Raw genomic sequence first — 19,152 nt, 5'->3', positions numbered from 1 at the left:
AAACTCGTTTCGGAACCGAACAATCAGGTTTACACCACTCTTTAGTCTCTTGTTTTAATTCAGGATTATGATAATAGACCCAAATCTCATCCATAGTAATGAATCGACGCACAAAATCAATTTTATCCTTTCGAAAACGTACTAAATGTTGCTGAGAAAGTCGCATTCGAATGTGTTTTTGTTCCATTGTTAGCGAATGCGGCACCCATTGTGCACACAGCTTTCTGAAACCTAATACTTTAGTCAAAATTTTGCTTACAGTGCCCAATGAGATGCCTAGGGTTTCTACTAAATCTCTTTCAGTCACTCGACGATTTTCCAATATGATATCCAATAGTTTTTCTACAATTTCCGGTGTTGTTACTGTTTTTGGACGTCCTTCACGTGGATCGTCTTCAAGGCTTGTACAACCACGTATAAATTTAGCAACCCATCTTTCTACTGTACTAAGTGAAGGTGAAGAGTCCTTATACACTTTCAATATTCGTTCATAAATTTCCTTTGATTTTAAACCTTCCTCCAATAATAAAAATTCAATTACTGCACGATACTTGATTTTTTCCATTGTAAACAAATACTGTAACACGACGATACTAAATTGCTTGTAAACAAAGAATGAATTGATAAATTGAAATGAAACTTCACATACGTTCATATGAAGAGTGTACCAACATAACAACAACAACAACAACAACAAAAATTTAAGCTAGTAGCAACGTCCTCTCTTATCAAACCGCAAAACTTATTGAACAGCCTAAGATATGTATATGTATATATAGTACATACCTGTTATTTCTTTTTTCAATGAATTTCATTTATGATTCTCTATGTTCGTTGTCTGTCGACATATATCCAAGAAGATGCAGGATAAAAAATATGGTAGCACTGGTAGACGCGATGAAAAATATTAAACTGAGTAAAAATAGAATTAAATAACATATAATTTTAATAACAATTGTAGCTGCCCAAAACAACCAATTCCAAAATGTATTCCATATTGTTTTTATTCCCATTTCCCTTTTTCCAAACTTGTCACAAAAATTGAAATTTGAGCTCATTTATATTTAGGTTAAAACAATACATTTCAATTTGTTAATATTTTAAATTTTTATTTACTAATCGTATTTCAATTGTTTTGTTATTTTTTGTCAATTGATTACTTTCCTATATATATATTTATTTCTAAATTAATTAATTATTATCGTTAATTAATTTCTATACAAATTAATAAAACAATGGGCGTATATAAATTTGTTATTAAAGGTTTTATTATTTGCATTTTTGAAAAACAAATCTAAAAGAAATTGTTTAACAGAGAATTGTTATTAATAATTCGTATCAATGTTACAGTCTCTTCCAGGATGCATTTTGTTTTCTTTTTTTTTTTTTTTCTGTCAGGCAGGAACACATTAAATATTCTAATATTATTTAATAAATATTTCATTATTTGCACGTACTATTATCATCTTTGATCATTTTTTATCACACTCAACGTAACCTAAGGTATCCATAGTCCTACTTGATTTATTAATGCTATTATCGATATTTCCTATTTTACCATAATGATCACGTTTGTAATGGAAAAATACTTGCACATTTTCATTATAAGGTTTAACAAATGGGCAATTAATTTGTTCAGCAGCTAAATAGGATGATCCCAATGCTGAAGTGACTGTTAAATTGAGAAGACTAAATTCATCTATGACCAAGCCACTATGAATCTCATCAATGAAACCATCTTTCATGTATTTCCATGATTTCCATACAGATCCAACGCATATCACTTTAAGACCACCATCACTTAATTTAAGATCCTAAAAATACAAATACATTGAATGATTTATCAACATAATCATACATTTTGTTAATTGTAACTCACGTTATGAGCTTTCTTGAAAAGTGCAACAATATGACGTGCAAGTAATCGGCCATTTTCTTCAAATATCGAAAGACAAAGAGAATCATCTCTATCACAACCAACAGCTATTTCTTTGGCAAACATGGCAAATTTACTTTTGTCAAAGTTCGAATACAAATGTTGTAACATGCCAGCTCTGTCTGTTACTTTGAAAAAATCTCTCATAGCTGGCCAGACATAAGATATTGGATAAGGTGACTTAACTAGGTCATCCATGTCATCAAAAACGTATTTGCAAGCTCGGTGTGCTATCCAATATGCTTAACAAGATAACAAACATTATTAGGATTCTTGATAATATGAATATTTAAGCAATATCATTTTTTAATATGTTTACCACTGCCTTCATCTCCTATCATATAACCCCAACCACCACATCCATGAGTTTTACCATCTGGATTGATGAGTAAAGCATTGCTTCCTGTTCCAGCTATCAATACAATCCCACCAATTTCTAAACCAGTTCTAAGACTACCCAATGTATCTGAACTAACACAATAATCTTTAGCAGCATCTGGATATTCCTCAAGAAGTGTATCAATGAGTAAACGATTTGTTGTTTCTTCCTCACAACCACTCAAACTTAGACCCTACAAATATATATGTATATTTGTATATATATATCTATATATATATTTTATCAATAATTTCATATTTATTTATTATAACAATTAAATAAATACCACGCAATTCAAAGGAATAGTTTTAGGTATGTTCAATAATTCTTTTCCACGTTCTATCATAGAATTAATCCTAGCTGCAGTTTCTTTCATTCCTAAAATCTATTGTACAAATTGTTTATCAGGATGTAATTGTTAAATAATTAGGTTATAATTTATTTTAGCTATTTGATGACAATAATTTACCCAATGATTGGTGTCGGGGCCTTTAACTTCTATCAATTTTTCTCCATTTTGATTGATTATGACAAAGGTGGAATGTGTACCTCCTCTACAAACGAAATTTACAGTAATTTTATGTATTTTTTATATTTTTTTTTGTTTTTGATTTTGATTATTCGATAATCTTCATTGTATTTATATTTTTTAACAGATATTGATTTAATCTCTTAACAAATATTAACACGGTTTATTGGTGATTGATTGGTTTTGGTGATTTCTTCATTTAATAAAATATATAACGGGTGTGTGTTTAATACAGTATCGATGAATTTTTATTAATCAAACCAGATTTCAAATAAATTCATATATTGCAAGAATAAAAGATAATATCTTTGAAGATTTTTAAATGATTTTTTTACTTTTCTTTTGTGTATCTGTCAGATAAGGTAAAACAAAACAAAACAAAAAAAAACAAAAAGAAGAAATTTATGATGTGTTATTCGTTGTATTGAAAAAAAAAAAAAAGGTTCGTTTTAAATTCAAGATAGTGATTTGAAAAATGTAATAACACGATAAGAGAACATTTCAAAGCTATAACGAAGATGAGTTATTATTAAGTATACTTAGAAGTATTGTAAAGATAACAATTTTGTCAGATTAATTGTCTTTTTTTCTTTTTCTTTTTTTTTTGTGTTCTTCAAGTAATTATATTTTTATTTTAATCGTAAACGTCGTGTGTATTTTTAAATTTAAATTACAAAAAAAGAAAAAAAAATACAAAAACAATAAAACAAAAAAAAAACTTACCCCTCTAAACCACCGATTCTAATTTCCGATGGAATTTCGGCTAATTTTGTGTCTTCAATTAAAAAATTCGTTGCATCCTCCATGTTTAAAGAATCTTCCCTTTCCGTTCCCGCTCTTAAATCGCGACGAAGTTGATACTCGTCGATTATTTTCTTCGATTCTTGTTTCTTACCCTTTCTACCTCCTCTACCACTTTTTTTCTTTTTTCCTGCCATTTTTCAATTTTTCAACAATTATTATTTCGTTACTTCTTCACAAAGTAATTTTAATAAATGTTTCATTTGTCGGCCATTTTTAAACGCGATATTTTTTTGCAATTTTGAATCAAACGCGATCGAAATACAATACGTGAATCAAATTATTGTATTAATACAAATTTAGATACAAAATTTGGATGATTAATTTTTTGTTTTGTTTTTTTTTTTTCTATAAAATGTTCATTTTAAAAAGATTATGCCGAAAGATTATGCCGAAAGATTATGCCGAAATGATTGATCCCAAAATTTTGCTTTTTGTTTGTTTATACAATTTAAGTTGCAATTTTCTTTTATTTTTTTTTCTCTCTTTGTTCTCTTAGTAATCGTTGCATATTTCATTTATAATATATGTGTGTGTGTATGTGTGTGTGTGAAATCACGCGGAAATAAAAACAGTATGTTTTAAAATAAAAAACTTACGATAAATGTACGACGTCCTTGTAAAAAAATATATAATTGTGTGTGTGTTTTTCAAACAACATATGCTTCGTTCACATAAATCGTAGTCATATTTTGTATAATAAAACAATCATTCTTTTCTCATTTGAATTTTTGTTTTTTTTTTAATTTTTATTTTTAAGCTTCTCTCATAAAGTCTAAAAAATGATATATGAATAATTTAATTACCTATGAAGAAATAGAAGAGAAGAAATAGAAGAAAAATAATAATAAATCATGTGTCCGTAATTATGTTCGCGATAAATCGGTTGATTATAAAAGAAGTAAAACCAACGAGAAAACGACGTGTTCGATTGGCTTTCTTTTCATCACTGGTAGCATGCTTTACTCAAAATCATATCAGAGTGTTGTTGGAGGTGGTAAAGGTATTGGTGGTGGTGGTGGGCTGTTCAATGTAACGACGTGACATTATTTATTTCCGTAAAACGTCAACGAGTGGTAACATGTTGTAGATCGGTTCAATTATATTTGATTATCGGTACGGACGTTAATAAAGTTTGACCAAAGAATACCAGAAGTATATAGAAACTCTAAAAATCCCCTTTTTTCTAACCAGATTCATCTTAGTTACTAACCTGACCACCAGTGGGCGATAGTATGTAAAATGTTGTATTCTTTGATAGTATTGTACCCTTTTTTGATAGTATTGTACAGTAATAGCGTGAAATATCTACTATTGCCAACTGGTGGTCAGGTTAGTAACTAAGATGATTTTGGTTACAAAAAAAGGTGACTTATGAGCTTCAGTTTACCTTCTGGTATTTTTTTGTTAGAGATCATTCCTAAATGATCGATTGATGATAACAAATAAAAAATAATCAATATTGAAAATAAAAAGGATTAAATAATTAAGATAAAATAAATCAAAATGATCAATGTCTCTTCTGCTACCACACAACGAGCTTTCAAACCCAAGGCCCAGCAATTTGTTATAGCTTTTTTTCAAATTTCACTTGACTTGTTTACACTGACGGTAAACAAACAAACAAACAAACAAAATTCCGATAACATTTTGAAAACAGATAAAAAAAATAATTCAAAATAAATGTATAAATGTTCAAAGGATTTTAATAAACATCCTTCATCGTTGGTGTAAAAGAAAATATTTGTTGGTGTTTATTTGTTTTGTTTAACTGACTTGTGTACAAGAGCGTTCTTAACAGACCGAATTCCAGAGACTGACTGGCCTCGAATCAGGCCCACTTTAGCAAAAGTAGTGGGGGTATATCGGAATCAGGAATATAACGGAATCCTGACTAACGGTTTTACTGTAATATCTGGTCTACGCAAAGTAAAGATAGAAGAAGGGTTAAGCACATTAAGAAAAGGGCGCTGGTGTATGACTCCACGACTTGGTCGTCACGTTTTCATCGTCATCGTAGACTGCAACTTCAGAATGGTTTTGAAATACGCGCTTTACAATTATTTTGGGAATTATATTATAAAGATTAAAATATTTCTTTCCTCTCTTTTTTTTTTTTTTCCTAATTAGAGTCAACCACAGATGGAGTACATTACAATGTTTCATGAAAGAAAGTTGGGAAGCGCTGAATGTTAGGTAGAAAATGGCCGGGAGTATACCAATCGAAAAGGTTCAGGGTTGTTCGAGAGTGTTCGTATTTTATAGAGGGCGTTGGTGAATGACAGAGAGGAGAGTGTGTGAGAGAGAGACAAGGGCCGGTGGTGAAGGGGAGAACCAACCATCGTCGTCATCGTCGTCGTCGTCAGACGAGGCATACAGCAGCATGCACAGCAACGACAGACAGCACCGTCGTGCTAAAGTGGAAGGTTCGGGTGGTTTAAAACAGAAAAGAGAGAAATAATAAAAGTTAACTCTGTTTTCGAGTTAGGCCAATAAGTGACGAAATTTTTTCAGAGAGAAAGAGATTGTTAAAGAAAGAAGAAAATAACGTGTGAACAGAGATAAACGTAAGGACCCGGGAGGTGTGTTAAACAACAGCAAACGTTTAAAAAGTGTTGAGTGTATGTTTCTCTCTCTTAAGAGAAAAATAGAAAGAGAGAAAGAGAGAGAGAGAAAGGTAAAAGTGCATTCCTATCCCGTATGTGTCTTCTTCTTCTTATTCGGTGCGTCGCCGTCGGCCATTGTCTCTGACATGGAAGCCTATCAAAATGGCAGAGATCGTGCAGATGTTTTTGTTTCTTTATAAATCAAAATATCGTCGTAAACGTCTTAGGCAACCGACACGACAAGTAGAACTGATTAAACGGTTTAAAGAGTGCGGTGCTGGGATCACGGTGCCATGCTTGACTCCGCTCTGGTGGGCGGTGTTGCTCTGCTGTTGGCTCCTGCACCTTTCGGCTGCCTCCTCCTCCTCATCTACAACGACGACTACCGAACCCAGTTGCGACACCGAAACCTGCATCAACGGGGATTGTGTCAATGGTACATGCTTGTGTCGCGAGGGATGGCAGGGTCCTGCTTGCCAATTTTGCGGTGGCAAAGTCAAGTATGTCCGATATACAAATCTTTTTTTTTTTTTATTTACATTATTTTATTTAATGTCATGTTACTCCCTTTAGGATGAGACACGTACCTTCATTTCTATCTTTGTATTTCTAAGTAGACTCCTATATGTATATATATATATTTTCTCTACTAGCATTTCTTGTTCTTCTTGTTAAGCCCTCCCACCCCTCATCTCTATCCTATCTCTCTCTCTTTTTCGCTATGGGCAACGCCGTCTACGTGTCGCTACGTGTCAAGTGCACAAAACGGGACTCCCTGGAGTGTTCTGTTGGGTTGTTCATCTTCCCTTGCATCCTTCTTTACACTTTGTCCTTCTCTTCTCTTCGATCGTTCTCTTTTGCCCCCCACATACACGTTTTGAAGTATATATCTCTCTCTCTCTCTCTCTTTATCTCACTTCCTCTTACTATATTCCCTTAATTAGAGTTTCACGTTAGATTTCCGTAAATAAACTCGCGACACGTTCTTCTTCTTCTTCTAGCGATACACTCCAGTTTAATCGCCCTCCTCCTCCTCCTCCTCCTCCTCCTCCATCACCACCTCATCATCATCATCATGCGTATATTTATCTCTCGTACAGTTACAGTCTCTCTTTCTTTCTCTCTCTCTCTCTCTCTCTCTCTCTCTCTCTCTATGTTTTTCGAGTGGAAGGAAATTAATGGGGTAAAGAGAGAAAGAGAGGGGGTAGAAAAGATCGTAGGTCATTGTCTCTGGATTGACTATACTTGGTTTGACATCCTCATCGCTGGGAAATATGCTCGTTGTATCGTTAATGACAGTGACATCGCTCCAAATATACACTGAAAACATCGGAAAAACTTTGGTCGATTTTTTTCTCCGGTATTTTAGTCATTTTTTTGATTCTTATTAATATTCTCCTTTTTTCTTTTCGATTCACATTTATTTTTATTTTGTTTATAAATTAATTTCTTTAATTATTTTCTCCCTATCCATTTTTATTCTTCCTCTCTAATAATTATTTTACAGTAAACAGTTTTTTTTTTGAATAAAGTATTAACTACTACGTGAAATGGGCGGGAAATTAAAACAAAAACTTGTTTTAATCGCTTCTTTTTTCTTGTTTTGTAATTTCCTTTCTACATATATCGATCGATTTCTCTTATACTTATATACACATATATATATATATATATATACCGGGTGTTTTGAATATATTAGGAGCTTAGTTTACTGATAAGATAGTTTTCATTAGTTTTGTAGAAAAAGCTTTGCAAATTATCGATTACATTTGATACCCTCTTCGAATCTAACCTTTTCGATCGATATTAGTACTTTTATTTATGTTTCTATTTATATTAATATACTTCTACATATATAATTAATTAAAATGTTAGGTTAAGTTATAAAAAAAATGCCCCTTTGTGCTAAGAAATTATCTATGCAGTTGATAACCACAGAAATAAAATATGAATTCAGGAAATTATTATCACAAATTGATAAAAAAAAAAATAGAATAGATGAATTCTTATTTCTTCTTTTTCGAAATGCTACAAAATAACTAGTTCTTTACTAGTTTTTTTTTTTTTTAGTTTTAATACCTAATATCTCTAAATCCTTTTATTACTATTAATTTTGTATGCAGATAATACGTGAGTCATTCATCTCCTAAAATCATCACGTTCACATTCTCAACATGTGAAAAAAATCAAAATGTTGTTCAATTAAGTTAAAAAAACACGAACAAAAGATTATTTATCGTATCAAAAGAAAAAACCAGTAAATTGTCAACCTCATACACACCTACACAAATACACACACACACGTTTTCTATGATAGAAAAGAAACGACAGTATTTTTATTTGTTTGAGTTTAGAAATACAAGAAAATATAAAAAAAGAAATAAAACGTTGATGGATATAACAGAGGACTTTGCGAATGACAGAGTGTGTGTGTGTGTGTGTGTGTGTGTGTGTGAAAACGTTTGTCTATTTTTTGTTTCTGAAAAATTCATCGTTTGATTTTTTTGATTTAGGTTAGAATCAATTTTGCAGAAAACTTTGTATCGAACAATCAACATTTAAACAGGTTTTGAATGAAAAAGATATACGATATTTATCTTAATAATAATAATAATAATAATTAAAAAAAAAAAAAACATTCCTAAAGAGATAATTTACAACTCGTATCAATGTAATTAATTAGTATTTTGCTTTTTATTTTTTTTTTTATCTTTTTATCTTTTTAATGTCCCGTGTAAATAAATGATCAAGAGAAATATAAAAGCTTTATAAGATACATAATATAAAAAACCTATTTATACAAAGAGATTAGATAAGAAGATTTGACCCATCGATCGATCGATTGGTGGGTTACGGTTTTAAAAGTTGACAAGTAGAAGAGAGGTGTAATAGTAGTGGTGGTGTACGGTTTCGTTCGCTGTCAAGGATCAACATCGTCTGCTAGACACATTTAAAATCCAATTTTCTATTAAGTCATGACCTTTTTAACAGACTAATTTTCATCGTTTTTTTTTTTTTTTTTTTTTTTTATCAATAAAATGTAATGTGAATTAAAGTATTTAACGAAATTCTTAGAATTTTCGAATAAGTTCAAATATTCCAAACGTTTAATGTTATCATTAAATTGGTCAGATTATTTAAATATGTATATTACCTAACTGTATTATATATCACTGTAATCAATATGAATACTTAACAAAAAAAAAAACCGGTTTTCAAACTACATTCATATATATTTTTAAAATAAAATATGCATATATATTTCAAAAATTAATATTTAAAAATATTCTATTTAATTTACATTAAATTTATTAGTAAAAATTAATATTCAATAATTAATTAAAATAAATTAAATAAAAATTATTATTAAAAAATATTCTATTAAATTTAAATTAAATTTATTAGTAAAAATTATTATTATTAAAAAAATTATATATTTTAAATATTTTATATATATTATTTAAATATTTTTTATATATTTTTTTAAAGAAATTCAAGTGTAAACTTGAACGATTCACCACCAATAGGTGATGACGATGATGATGATGATGATGCACTTTTGCAATACTCAAATAAGACTTTTAAATTTGATAAATGAATTTCATTGAAGCTTCTTCTTTTACAACATTGGTTGGTTGATGGTAATATCTATTTTCAAAATATATATATATATATACATGTTAAAAGAAAGAACTATAATATTACTAGATTTTCTCTAGACATCTTTCAAAAGTTAATCCAAGCTTAGAATTTTGACTTTGTGACATTTTAGTTGACGGTGATTGATCGGCACCGAACGTAATTGAAAATTCTCAACTTTACTTACTCCTTGCATATATATATATGTGTGTGTGTGTATGTATGTGTGTAAATATATACATACGTGTATATAACATTTTATGCATATCATTTTCATGAGAAAATCAAAAATTTTCCTTCAAAATGTTAAATATCTGTTTTTTACAATCTTCGAGAAAATAAATCTTTCATTTTTATTTTGCCTTTTTTTTTTTTTAATTTTTAATTTTTTCATTTTATTAATTGTTTATATTGAAATTTTTATATGTGTATATATATTTAAGATGATAATTGATAATAATATTGTGTAAGAAATGAAGTAATTTTCAAAAGTATGTTCACATAGCGAATTATTACAACATTTTGTTTCACAATTTAATTTTCTATTTTTAATTTCGATGTTGTAAGAAGATTCGAAAGTAGAGAAGGCACCTGGTAGAAGAGAAAAACCTTGAGAAAACCTGGGTTCACAGCGACAGTTTGCTGCCCAGAATAAAAAAAAATGAAAAAGAAAAGAACACACATACTCTCTCTCTCTCTCTCTCATAGAGTTAATAAACAATTAGAAATAATTATAAAAAAAAACAAATGATTAAATGATCTGTTCAAGAACATGATCAAATAAAAAATATTTAATAATTATATTATATATTATAAATAATATGGTACTTATGTATTAACGCCACCATAGCAAAATTTTGCTAATGCACCAATCAACACCTTAAATTGTTGCGATAAATCGTAGAATAAAAAACTTAATTTAAAATCAAAAAACACTTTCAAAATTCAAAACATTTTATTTATAAAAATTAGTCAACCGGATTTCGATGGAAAATTGGCCGATATAGAATTTAACATAGATTCAAAATAGTATCTATTTTCTTACACCTGATGCTGTCGCCCTAACCCTGACGAAACCCTGACGAAACCTTGACGCAACCCTGACGGTTGCTGTGTGCAAACAACAAGGTTGTTGTGTGCGAACAACAAGATTGCTCTTTATTGGCTTATTAGCAGAATTTTTGCTGCGATGGCGTTAATACGTGAATACCAGAACAAATTATTTGTAATTTATGTATATACGTATTATCTCTTGTAACAAGTATGTAAATAATTCATTAATTCGGGTTGTTATGTAATGAACACATACAAGTTTCTTTTTTATATTTGATTCTATTTCATCAACTAGTAGTACGGAATATTCGGAATCGATCGTATACACACACATATATATATATATATATAGTGTTCTCTCTTAAAATATTTAAGAAAGAGAGATTCACAATGTTATCTATTATACATGGTGGTTAGGAAAAATATTGAACAAGAAAACGTTTTAGAAAAATTGAGTATATAGATTTTAGAAAAATAAAAAATACTTATCTTGATTTGTTTTCTAATTTATTTATTGAACAACTTTCTTAAACTAACCTTGTATTTTTTTTTTTTGTATAAAATTTTCAAACAATACTGATTCCTCTTCATTATTATTAATGGTACTTACGTATTAATACCACCGCAGCAAAAATTCCGCTAATGCGCCAATAAAGAGCAATCTTGTTGTTTGCACACAGCAACCGTCAGGGTTTCGTCAGGGTTTCGTCAGGGTTTCGTCAGGGTTTCGTCAGGGTTTCGTCAGGGTTCCTTCATTTTTTAGTGCTACGAAAATGCGTATTTGGGATTTGCCAAAAACAGAACAAGATGCGAGACATCATTTGGAATCTATTCTATATGGGCCCATTTTTCACCGAAATCCGATTGACTACTTTTTATAAATAAAATGTTTTGAATTTTAAAACTGTTTCGATTTTAAATCAAGTTTTTTATTCTATGATTTGTCGCAATAATTTAAAAGGTGTAGATTGGCGCATTAGCGGAATTTTGCTGTGGTGACGTTAATACGTAAGTACCTTATTTAGTTTTCTATTTTCTTTGCCTTTTTTTAGTTTATTCTTTTTGTTTGTTTGTTTTATTTTATCAAATAGAACAACGATCAATGTTAAAACGATATAACGGGTGATTTGTACGTACGTCACATTACATAAAACTTTGATTTCACGTAAGTTAATGAAATAATAGGTTCGTATTAGTATCACGAACATTGGAATAACCTGGATTTTCTTTATATACGTATAAAACGTATAAACGAAGCTTTAAAAGTGTTATTCTCATTGACACGACGACGAGGAGGAGAAAGAGGAGGAGGAGAAGGAGGAGGACATCATTGGGTGTTTTATACCTTACATTGTCCTGCTTTTGCTCTCCTTTCCAACGACACACTTTCTAAGGATCGTGACTCTAGGAATAGGTTGTAGGCTCGTCAACGTAACAATTATTAACCAGGATTATCTTCTTCTTCTTCTTCTTTTTTATTTCTATTTTATTTTATTTTATTTTATTTTATTTCGTCTTGCTCTTCATCTTATTCTGCTACTTTGTTCTTTTATGATTTTACAATCAAATTGCAAACTAATTAAAATAAGGAATTGTTTTTCACCTAACGTCGTTCTTTTCTTTTCTTTATCCTAATTTAGCGATTTCGTTACCCTTTTAAAAATACTATTTCCCGCGCATCGGTTCGTTTATACTTCTATACTTCTATATAACATGAAATGAAACCGAGTAAGGTCGTTGAACTTCTGGTTAGCCCGTTATGACTCATTCACCGTCTACATTCATTCGAACTTAGGTTACGAATGAATATGTACTATATTTATCAAATTCACCAAATTTCCAAATTTATCATCAATCGTTTGAAAATAATCTTTTTACGTGGAACAATGATAATAATAATGATGATAATGATGATGATGATGATGATGATGAGTGTTTATTCAACTATCTTGAGAATGTATTCACGTTGTTTTTAATTAAATGATCTTACATATTTTCTTGTATGTTATAAAAGAAGAAGAAGAAGAAGAAGAAGAATAATAAAAAGTACAGGTGTATAATATAAATTTATTATTCTCATTTAGCAAAGAAATAATTGTCTTACTCATGTACATCAAGGACAAATGTTGCTATAATAATCGCATTATTTCCTCAACCTTTTTCTATATCTTTTTCTTCCGCAATAATTCTAATTTAAAAACCATGTTTATCGATGTAATCAGAGATACCATTTGATTTAAAGTTTCTCTTTCTCGTTATTTTATTTATTTCTTTTATTCTCGAAGATTCGCAAATAAACGATTATCGTCAATGATTATACTTCTTTTTAAATATTTATCATGTTATATCACAAATATAGGAAATCTTGTAGATAATAAAATTGAAAAGAAGGTTGAAAAGTTTCAAGGATTTACTATGTCGAAAAATATCAATGAATTTTATGGGAATAATCAAAATTGTTCTTTTAGATTAGTTTTATATTATATTATATATTATACCTTTATATGATATATTATATTATATTTGGTTGGTATATTATATTATAATGGGATAAATTGCAGATTTCATCGAATCATTGTCGTTAAAAAATCTGCAATTATTCAATTGTCAACCCAACATTACACTTTTAAAAGCTTTAAGATGTTATAATTATTTAAAAATAAATTAAAAAAAAAAATACTTTTTTTGTTTGACTATAGATTAACGGAACCAAGTGGAAGCATTCACGATGGTATAGGGAATTACACGGCAGACGTGAGATGTTCTTGGTTGATCGAGAGCACCCCAAATTCCACGATACGTATGCACGTAGAACTGTTTGCAACGGAATGTGGTTGGGACCACCTGTACATTTACGACGGTGACAGTGTCGAGGCACCTTTACTTGCAATATTCAGTGGTCTTATGCACAAAGACGGTTATCATATACGCCGTGTACCCGAAGTAATAGCACGTTCCGGGAGCGCCTTGTTACACTTTTATTCGGACGTTGCCTATAACATGAGCGGATTTAACATCACTTACAAGATTAATGCCTGCCCGACTAGGTAAGGAAGACCTAAACTGTACAACGAGAAAAAAAAAACTAAGTTGATTGGATACCAATTTCTTTTTTTTTTTCTTTTAAACTCTACACGGTTCTATAGGGGAATCCCCATCAACATAATACACTGAACATTAAATCAGTAAACCTAACAATTTGTGCAGAAGTTTGATACAGTTAACTGAATTTAGTTGCTTTAATTATACTGTAATATTATTGTCAACATTGTAAATAATTAGTTAAATAAGAAACAAAGATTTTGTTTATATGCTGCATAATCAATCAACAGCTTTATTGTTAGGTTTACTTATAGTGTCGTCATACGTGTTGTTAGGTGTTTCACAATTGGTTTGTTTTTTTGTTTGTTAAATGACAGGTATTCCTACACCGATTGTTCTGATCATGGTGTCTGTGTAGAGGGTACATGCGCATGCGATGCCTTATGGACTGGAAAAGCATGCGACGTACCGATTTGTCCAAATAATTGTTTGCACCATCGTGGACATGGTGAATGCAGTAGATTAAAACGTCGTTGTGAATGTAATCATGCTTATAAGGGTAAACTATCAATTTGTTATATTTGTATCTTATCATTAGAAAATTTGATGATTTTATACATGAACGTTTCTTTCAGGTGTGGACTGCAATCAAAAGAGAGAACATGGATTTTGGGAGAGTATTACTTACAAGGACTTTTCACCGGAAGGTTCAGCCAGTCATTGTTCTATCGTTTGGAAAGATTCGCTTTACGTGGTTGGTGGTGAAAGTTTTCATCGTGCCAAGATGATTTATGTTTACGATTACAATGGTAACGTTTGGGAGACTCCTCATGTTGAGGGTAAACTACCTGCACCTAGATATGCACATTCATGCGTACTATTCGGAGATAAGATATTTATGTATGGTGGTGTTGTACAAAACTCTACCGTAACCAATGAGATCTGGGCATTTGACGTGTCGGCTAAGGTTTGGGAAAACGTTACCGTGCACGATAATTGTCGAAATAAAACAATGTGCGGACCATTGAAGGTAAATTGAATGATTCAACAATGACTTTTACGTTGAGAAAATATTGCATATTAATTTTGTACAGGCAGCCGGGCATACAGCGACACTCGTTCAAACTTATGGGGAAAAAGAGAAAATGGTTGTGATCTTTGGATATTCACCTCAGTATGGTTACTTGAATACCGTCCAGGAATATTACTTGGGAACTCGTGAATGGCAAATTGTTGAGACAATAGGTTTCCCCGTTAGTGGGGGATACGGTCATAGTTCAGCTTACGATCCTTTGACACATTTAATATATGTCTATGGTGGATACGTGTCCGAGTCACAAAGCACTCAAATTTTGACGAATAGACTCTACTCTTATCATCCAAAATACCGGGAGTGGAGATTGTTAACGGCCGCACCATCAGCAAGATTCTTTCACACTGGTATCTTTATTTCTGGCGGTTTAATGCTAGTATTTGGTGGGAACATGCATAACGATACTCAACACTCGCACGGGGCTAGGTGTTATTCCGCAGATACCATCGCATACGATGTCATGTGTGACACTTGGCAACATTATTTTGTACCTAGGGAAATGACCGATTTGCCAAGATATGGACATAGTGCAACCGTTTTCGAAGATTCTATGTATATTTATGGAGGATTCGATGGTCAAATGTTATCCGACATGTTGAGGTATTTAACTTCTCATCCTACATCTTATTGTTTGATAAAAGAACGAAGAACTCGTACAATGATTATTATTAATAATTATATTTTGTTGTATCAGGTATACACCGGGACATTGTGAAAACATGAAACAAAATGAGTGTTTGAACGCGAGGACAGGTGTAAAGTGTGTGTGGGACAAAGAAATAAAACGGTGTATTGCAATAACTAAAATATTGCGGCATGAGTTACTCGAAGACGATATGCATGATGGAAGATACACGAAGTGTTTGGACGACACCCCACCTAGAGGATTAACTTCGCATAAGGAATTGTGCAAGCTTTTAACCGACTGCGTTGCTTGCGTACAAACTTCATACAATTGTGTTTGGTGTGGTAAAAGTTGTTCGTACGAAATATGTCGGGATATCGCAAATTCACCGGCAACCGAAGTTATCAAGGATTTGGAAAAGTGCGATGCTCATACTGGGATCGAATGTTATCAATTGCATACGTGTCACGCTTGTTCGAGTGATCCCCGTTGCATTTGGTCTTGGTCAAATGGTCCGGATCGTTGCAAACCACAATCAAAGACACGCGAGGTGAGAAATATGTTCTTTTAGAAAATCGAGACCTTTTTTTTTTAATTCAATTAAACAATTTGTAATTGATTATACATCTCTTTTGTTAGATCACAAGTTTAAATGGTACCATTCAAGCTCAACGTTTAACAATGGAAACTTGTCGAAGTCCATGCTCGGAATATACTTCCTGTAGGAATTGTACAGAATCAGATTGTATTTGGTGTCAGAACGAAGCTAAGTGTGTCGATAAAAATGCATATCCTGCTAGTTTTCCATATGGTCAATGTCGTGCATGGACAACGCTCGAGGCAAGGTGTCGTGCTACTGGAAATGGAAGAGAATGGTGTAGCTTTTATTTGTCATGTTCGACGTGTAGATCGGATCCTGGTTGTGGATGGTGTGACGATGGTTCTGGTACAGGAAAAGGACATTGTTTACCTGGTGGTGCCCGTGGTCCAAGCAGCAGGAGTTTAGAAACGTGTTCGCTTGATCATTGGTACTTTACCACTTGTCCCAGTGAGTATTTTTTTGTATTCCTTGATTATTGTTAGAACAATTGTTTGTTTTATTTTGTTTATTTATTTTAGCTTGTCAATGCAATGGTCATAGTAAGTGTCTTCCAAATAGCAGTGTTTGTATTCAACCGTGTGGAAATTTAACTTCCGGACAGAATTGTGATAAATGTATTCCTGGCTATTATGGAAGTCCTTTGAACGGAGCAACGTGTCAACGTAAGATACATGAACAATTCTTAACCCATAAACTTTTATCAGTAGCCAATTAAATCTAATTCGAAATGTATGTTTTCTATATTTTAGCATGTTCATGCAATAATCAAGGAACACAGTGTTCTAGCGAGACTGGTAAATGTTTTTGCACGACTAAAGGCATCGTTGGTGATCATTGTGAACGATGTGACGTAACAGGTCTTTATTATGGCGATCCTGCGAATAAAGGATCCTGTTTTTGTAAGTAAAATATTGTCATTTTTTTCTTCTCTCATTTCTATGATGTCAATGTTTTTAAATTGATTTTAATATTTCTTTTACAGACGATTTGGTTATCGATTATCAATTTACATTTAATTTAAGTAAAAAAGAAGATCGTCATTACAGAGCAATTAATTTTAAAAATTCACCACCCAAAGCTGACATTGATGCCGAATTTTCTATAACATGTTCAGTTCTTGCTAAAATGAATGTTACTATTAAAAGACCAAACAGTTTAGAGAAGCCACTTCTTTTGGGTGCCAATTGTACAACAAACATGTATAAACATCGTTTTAGTAAAGCGGATTATAATTTTGGCAGCGAAGAAAACAATACTTTAACGACGTTTTATGTATACGTTTATGACTTTCAACCACCATTGTGGATTCAAATTTCATTTTCACAATATTCTAAATTAAATCTACAACAATTCTTCATAACATTTTGCACGTGAGTATCTAGACATTTATCTTAAACACTTAATCAAAATAAAATGAGAATACACACACACACACGTTATTTATTAATGATATTAAAAGTAAAATTGGACATTTTTTTTGTTCATTTATTTTCTCCAAATTGACAATATACTTTTTACTATATTAAGTCTCAGGCAGTACTTACTTGTAAACTAGAGATTATATGCCACCACACAGGTGTTTCCTTGCTCTACTTTTGGTAGCAGCGATTTTATGGAAGATCAAACAAAAATATGACATGTATAGAAGAAGACAAAGATTATTTGTAGAGATGCAACAAATGGCAAACAGGGCGTTCAGTCAAGTACTCGTAGAAATCGAGAGGCGAGATGTCGTTGACAACGATGTTGACAATAGATGTGACAGCGAATATAATAATAGTCGAAAAAAGAAAAAGGTAGGAAACTAATAATTGACAAATGGAGTTATATATATAGGCCATTTTCAAAAGAAACGGCCCAAATATAAAAGAATGAAAATGTGTATGATTTAAATGAAATGTTATAATTTCAGGATGCACCTAGTCCAATCGCCCTAGAGCCCTGTTGCGGTAACAGAGCAGCGGTTTTATCCTTGCTAGTCAGATTGCCTACCGGTGGTGAACCGTTTACACCAGCTGGACAAAGTGCTGGCTTAGCGGTAGCCTCAGCCTTAGTCACATTGGGTAGTCCTCGCAGACCATCCCAAGAATTAACGACGAAAGAACCGAAGAAAACTAGAAAATCGGCGAGTCAACATCCTGAATCAACATGTATTTAGCGATAAACCGAAGAAAGTAGACAAACAAATGCAATATTTCCAATGCAACTACGAGAGAGCCTTAGAATCGTTTCTGTGATCTTGCCTGTAATTAGTGGCAGGACAATCGATTAATCTTATTAATTATGACAGAGTGCAAATGTCAATGCCCAACACACACATATACACGATCTATAAATTCATTATGAATTTTGTTCACGTACAAAATTCATTTTGTCGTCGAAGGATGAATAATTGAAACGTTGTTAAAAAAAAAAAAAAAAACTAAGAAACTTTGGGCTACGAGAAATATGACCGAGAAGAAGAAAGAAAGAAAGAAAGAAAAAGATCGTGTTTTAAAATCAAGAAATAGAAATCACATTTTTGTATATTAATCGTCTCTCTAAAAAGAATTGTCGGTAAGTAATGAAAATCTCTTCATTTTGAAAATTCGTTTATAAAATTATATTCCCAATAATGCGAAACACGGTTTACCAACTAAGAACACAAGGTTTCTTCTAGGGAATTAATATTCATCTCTTAAATTGTTGTTTCTCGAATTAATTATTATTTACTTAGCGAATTAAACAAGTATTAATTAATTATTCGCGTTAAAAAGTTATTTGGTTTGAAATAACGCGAAGGAATTACTCGTTTAACTCGTTAATAGTTCCAAACCAACGATGTATAATCTTGTATATATATATAGTA

General features: G+C 31.6%; 2 protein-coding genes across 6 annotated transcripts; one reads left to right on the top strand and one right to left on the bottom strand.

The window, feature by feature from the left end:
- Positions 1-1,246: 1,246 nt before the first annotated feature.
- Positions 1,247-5,200, bottom strand: Nagk (N-acetylglucosamine kinase). Of its 4 annotated transcripts, XM_089174449.1 has the most exons (8): positions 4,558-4,905; positions 4,245-4,420; positions 3,568-3,775; positions 2,785-2,869; positions 2,602-2,700; positions 2,256-2,508; positions 1,880-2,178; positions 1,247-1,814 (listed from the first exon to the last, which is right to left on the bottom strand). In XM_089174449.1, the coding sequence occupies exons 3-8, from the start codon at positions 3,648-3,650 to the stop codon at positions 1,473-1,475; spliced, it is 1,161 nt and encodes a 386-aa protein (XP_089030575.1). In that variant the 5' UTR covers positions 3,651-3,775; positions 4,245-4,420; positions 4,558-4,905; the 3' UTR covers positions 1,247-1,472. The 4 variants fall into 4 exon arrangements, with proteins under 4 accessions (XP_089030575.1, XP_015188838.2, XP_089030574.1 ...); XM_015333352.2 differs by lacking the exons at positions 4,245-4,420; positions 4,558-4,905 and adding an exon at positions 5,036-5,200; XM_089174448.1 differs by having other exon boundaries at positions 4,245-4,905.
- Positions 5,201-5,975: 775 nt separating this feature from the next.
- Positions 5,976-18,734, top strand: dsd (attractin-like protein dsd). 2 transcript variants are annotated; one of them, XM_015333349.2, is made up of 12 exons: positions 5,976-6,751; positions 13,643-13,990; positions 14,363-14,544; positions 14,621-15,015; positions 15,080-15,678; positions 15,773-16,253; positions 16,343-16,751; positions 16,823-16,966; positions 17,054-17,203; positions 17,287-17,674; positions 17,860-18,100; positions 18,217-18,734. In XM_015333349.2, exons 1-12 carry the CDS (start codon positions 6,414-6,416, stop codon positions 18,460-18,462), a joined length of 3,921 nt encoding a protein of 1,306 aa, XP_015188835.1. In that variant the 5' UTR covers positions 5,976-6,413; the 3' UTR covers positions 18,463-18,734. The 2 variants fall into 2 exon arrangements, with proteins under 2 accessions (XP_015188835.1, XP_015188836.1); XM_015333350.2 differs by having other exon boundaries at positions 5,979-6,751; positions 17,881-18,100.
- Positions 18,735-19,152: the final 418 nt, after the last annotated feature.

Source organism: Polistes dominula, unplaced genomic scaffold, assembly GCF_049000335.1.
Source record: "Polistes dominula isolate Pdom_NZ unplaced genomic scaffold, Pdom_raw_medaka contig_83, whole genome shotgun sequence".
NCBI classification, from domain to species: Eukaryota; Metazoa; Arthropoda; class Insecta; order Hymenoptera; family Vespidae; genus Polistes; species Polistes dominula.
Note: the sequence above shows the minus strand (reverse complement) of the source record. Positions and strands in the feature narration are given on the sequence as shown.

Bases quoted from the DNA above. Each gene is read 5' to 3' on its own strand.
- dsd (XM_015333349.2), top strand. From the start codon at position 6,414: ATGGCAGAGATCGTGCAGATGTTTTTGTTTCTTTATAAATCAAAATAT. The intron at 15,679-15,772 runs GTATTTAACTTC...TTGTTGTATCAG, and splicing joins ATGTTATCCGACATGTTGAG to GTATACACCGGGACATTGTG. The intron at 16,254-16,342 runs GTGAGAAATATG...CTCTTTTGTTAG, and splicing joins CACAATCAAAGACACGCGAG to ATCACAAGTTTAAATGGTAC.
- Nagk (XM_015333352.2), bottom strand. From the start codon at position 5,063: ATGATCTCTAACAAAAAAATACCAGAAG. The intron at 3,776-5,035 runs GTAAACTGAAGC...GAAAAATGGCAG, and splicing joins TAACAAAAAAATACCAGAAG to GAAAAAAGAAAAAAAGTGGT. The intron at 2,509-2,601 runs GTATTTATTTAA...ATATATTTGTAG, and splicing joins CTATTCCTTTGAATTGCGTG to GGTCTAAGTTTGAGTGGTTG.